The 4,041-nt window shown below is 36.3% G+C and overlaps 1 protein-coding gene across 1 annotated transcript; it reads left to right on the top strand.

The window, feature by feature from the left end:
• Nucleotides 1–1,419: 1,419 nt before the first annotated feature.
• Nucleotides 1,420–3,630, top strand: MS3_00000313 (uncharacterized protein). The gene is made up of 4 exons (XM_051208127.1): nucleotides 1,420–2,532; nucleotides 2,566–2,627; nucleotides 2,661–2,958; nucleotides 2,994–3,630. The coding sequence occupies exons 2-4, from the start codon at nucleotides 2,608–2,610 to the stop codon at nucleotides 3,279–3,281; spliced, it is 606 nt and encodes a 201-aa protein (XP_051068419.1). The 5' UTR covers nucleotides 1,420–2,532; nucleotides 2,566–2,607; the 3' UTR covers nucleotides 3,282–3,630.
• Nucleotides 3,631–4,041: the final 411 nt, after the last annotated feature.

The following is a 4,041-nucleotide window of genomic DNA, read 5'->3' as shown; positions in this document are numbered from 1 at the left end:
TAGCTGTTGGCTAAATAAACGTTTAAAATCAAAACTCCGTGGCCTACTAGAATTAACACTAAACGAATCTTTCTGATATAAAATTTATAATTAAATTAGGCGTCTCGGATTCTTTAACGTTACAAATTTCTGATAATTTCGAATCACCTAAAGCAACAATACCTATTTTTCCACTGACTAATCCTCATTCAACACTATAACTAGTTAAACATAATAGTTTCAGGATATCGTCATAAAGCATTGTCATGACTTGACAATCACGTAATATGATTGATAAAATTAATGAAACTATTAACAAAATCGATCAGCAAATTGACTTATAATTATCACTAGTGTTGTTTTTCTTTTATCTTCATTCACTACAGATGATTACAGTAGGTTTCTCTATCAGTTGCTCATTCAGTAAATATCTCAAAACCTTGTCAGTCTAATTGATGGTTTAGCGACACAATCATGCATGCAAATAATCAGTATAAGCAGTCGAGCAAATCTCCTGCAAACTGAAAACATCAATGTCGAATTTACCCCAACACTGACTAAGGTTCAAGCCATTATCATAGACATGAGTTGGGAGTGTACTCCCCTGGTTACAACTTATGTTCTCTTTGATAATCACATAAGCATCACTCACTATTAATCATCTTGTAAAAACTTATTTAGCTAAATACATCTTGCAGCACCACATCACTTCGTAATATGACACATAGGCTTGACTGATTTCAATAACTTATAACCACTATATCTCAATTAAACCGTATTCCGCCTTATGATAAATTGCATACTTGCAACTAACTTGTATGCCTAATCAGCCGGCAAGTATAAATACAAATAAATAGTCTGCCACAGATCAGAACATTGAGTCTAGAGCATGTCTCTTACGAATACACTCATGTTTAGCGATTTGTTCCTAGCTATCTGTCCAAAATTCATATAATCATCACTCACGTATTTAAATTTTGTTTTGATGAACATTCATGTGTATTAGTAGTATTACTAAATTCTATCACGGTCAAGTAAAAATGAGGTTGAGAAAATCTCCCGTAACTAAATAAACCGTATCAAACTAACTGGAACACTAGTTGGAATTCTTCTCCACGGTATACTTCTGTTCCTTCAGTTAGCCTACTAATACAAATGCAATTGGAATTCAACTCATATGGACAACTTACCGGCATAATCGTTATTTGATTTCATAATTTAAACCAAAACTAATACTAATATTAACATTTCTACAATATTCATCACTTTACTATTTCTAAACACAAAATACTTACTACCTATACGTTAAGTTATTAACCAACGGCTATTAACACGCATCGTTTTATTATTATTATTATTATTATTATTATTATTATTATTATTATTATTATCATTGTAACCCCATTTTTATAGCTCAAATAATCTTCACCCAAATTTTCATTTCAAGCATGTTAAGCATGAAGGCAGATATTTTAAAATTATTACATGTATTTCCCGACCAGATGCTGCCGCTTTCTTTTTGATTTATCTTTCAGCTTATCGTTACCCGGAGGATTCTTACTAGTCTTGGTAACCTTCAGCGCACGACAATCCCATCAATTCGGTATTGAACCAACATCATGTTGATTCTGGTGGGAGATTAGTGTAGTGGCATTGGACCATAATCACACAATCCTCAAAGCTGAACACAAGACTACTCGGAAAATAGATATTCAATATTTAGCACGGAGAAATACCTAACAATGGAGAAGGCGCGGAGAAGGAATTGAATGGACTGGGTTTGATCGGATGGCGTGGCTCGTCCATGCAGGCGTGGTCCATCTCAATGTTACTTTATATCTTCTATTCATATTAAATATATTGTTCTTTCTCTAGCCTAACCTTGTTCTACATCATGTATTGGTAATTGATACGATACAGTGAGTTGGTGTAGTCGATGGTGTGACTTCCACGTAAGATCTTATAGATTAGGCAGTTATATCATGACGAATCTACAATTTTGGGATTAGGTCTATTATTAGAGCAGTACTAATATAATGGTAGACCATAATTCTACAAACTCACTTTGTAATTAATTGAGTTTAGACACTAAAAATATCAATGACATTTTACAGCGCGTTCAAGCAAATACTGAAGTTGAAGTATTCCATGAAAACGGGAACATGTCTATGATTTGCTTCAGCCGCAGAGAGCAAATTGCTGTTTACCACGCGTTCCTGGAGGTAATATGTATTGATTCGACTTATCAGACCAATAAAGTCGGGTAAGTAACGATTAGTAATAAATTTATCTGAAAGTTTTCCACTGTTTCAGCTAGTAGTGACTGATAGTCTTGGGGAAGGGCACACTTATGTATGCTCTTTGCGGTCAAGAACGACGCGAAGATGTCGAAAAACTATTGGGATGTTTTAAAGAGATAATGTGCGGTACTTATACTACACGCATTTTCATTATTGATTCGGCAGCGACTGAAATTTCAGCTGTGCAGTCTACGCACAGTCATTCTAACATAATACTTTGTTCATTCCATGTCTTGAGAGCGTTTTTCAGAAAGTATGTGTTAGCTGTACAAATTACTTTCTGTAGTTCCGAAATCCTGATGTGCGCAAACGCTTGGAACACCTTGTGATGACTAGACGGTCTGATATGTGAGCTTTGCTTTCATAACGCATTATATTCAGATTTACTAGGAAGTACGAACATCTAAGGACGCATTTCACACGCGCGTATGATTACATAAAAGATTACTGGGTTGCCCGGAAGTCAATGTGGGATCGCTGTTACCGGCGACATGTATTAAGCCTGGGCAACCACACAAACAACCGTGTCGAAAGTGCTCATAAACACCTAAAAGAATGTCTCAGAAGAGGTGATTCCCTGCTATTGACTTTCTGGAAAATCTGGAGTAAAACAGACATCGACCTACGTTTGCGTCTATATGACGCTGTAAGGGATCTTCAACGTTTCCCGATTCTTCAGGTAAGAAATATAGTTAAATGTATCATTAATTCCAGGTTCCAATGTCATTTCGAACTCTTCTAAACGAGTTCACATCTTTTGCAGCTAAAATTGTAGCTGTAAATTATAAACGTGTTCGGACAATGAGACACGAATGTATAGAAGGAGAATACATCCGGTGCTACGACAAGGGTATGATGTATGTTGTTGTTACTTCACGTGCACGATGTGCTTGTGAGCGTCTCAATGACTACATGCTGCAATGTGGTCATATTTTGTATGCACATTCTAAAGATCTGATTCGTGGAGGTATGTGTGTTCCTTTATCTCTATATGTTTTGTAGACTTATTTCGACATAGCAACCGGTGGACAAGAAAATACATAATGGACCTGGTTCTTCGTGCACTGGACAACATCTCAGTCTCTACAGGGAGTGATGATCTGCTAGAGAAGTACACTAGCAACTACCACTCAATCCATGCTCTTAGTGAACCTTTGGCAAGTAAACTCATCCGTTCATGCCTCGAAGCATCGGAAGACATATGCGCACAAGTGATGAGTTCAGTCGGTGCTAATGATGAAGCTACAACGTCAGAATCAATTGTTAATACAGACCATAGCTATGCTTCTTGATAACAAGAAGTTCTAATATTGTAGTCTTTTAGTTTTACATAAATTCATTTATATGGCCATTGACTTATTCTTATAGCGTAACGGCAGGGAGTGTACTGTGCAGTCTTATGTGGCTGTGAGACAGGAATGTTGTTTCGCGTTCTTGTGTAATAATTACCAGTTTGGCGCACACGCGATTAGTCATGTATACCGTTTACCAAATACTGCAACCTTGAACATGGTGTACCATAATAGTAGTTCGAATTTCGACTTGTCACGATAGATTTACCGTAGTTAAAAGACTGATGCGTTATAAATGAAAACGTTTATTAAAGTTTGAATCTAGCACAAATGATCCATTAATAAATAACTTCCATTTCTTAGGGATTGTTCCCGTTAGGTCTGTGAACACTTGCGAAGCCAGCTGGAAATAAGATAGACAGGAAATAGTTATTGCACTATAAATGTTTACCAGAAACTAGTATAAAAAC

The sequence above is a fragment of the Schistosoma haematobium genome, chromosome 2 (genome assembly GCF_000699445.3).
Source record: "Schistosoma haematobium chromosome 2, whole genome shotgun sequence".
NCBI lineage: Eukaryota > Metazoa > Platyhelminthes > Trematoda > Strigeidida > Schistosomatidae > Schistosoma > Schistosoma haematobium.
Note: the sequence above shows the minus strand (reverse complement) of the source record. Positions and strands in the feature narration are given on the sequence as shown.

Coding starts and splice junctions, on each gene's coding strand:
- MS3_00000313 (XM_051208127.1), top strand. CDS start 2,608: ATGACTAGACGGTCTGATAT. Junction 2,628..2,660: donor ATGACTAGACGGTCTGATAT/GTGAGCTTTGCT, acceptor CATTATATTCAG/ATTTACTAGGAAGTACGAAC. Junction 2,959..2,993: donor AACGTTTCCCGATTCTTCAG/GTAAGAAATATA, acceptor CATTAATTCCAG/GTTCCAATGTCATTTCGAAC.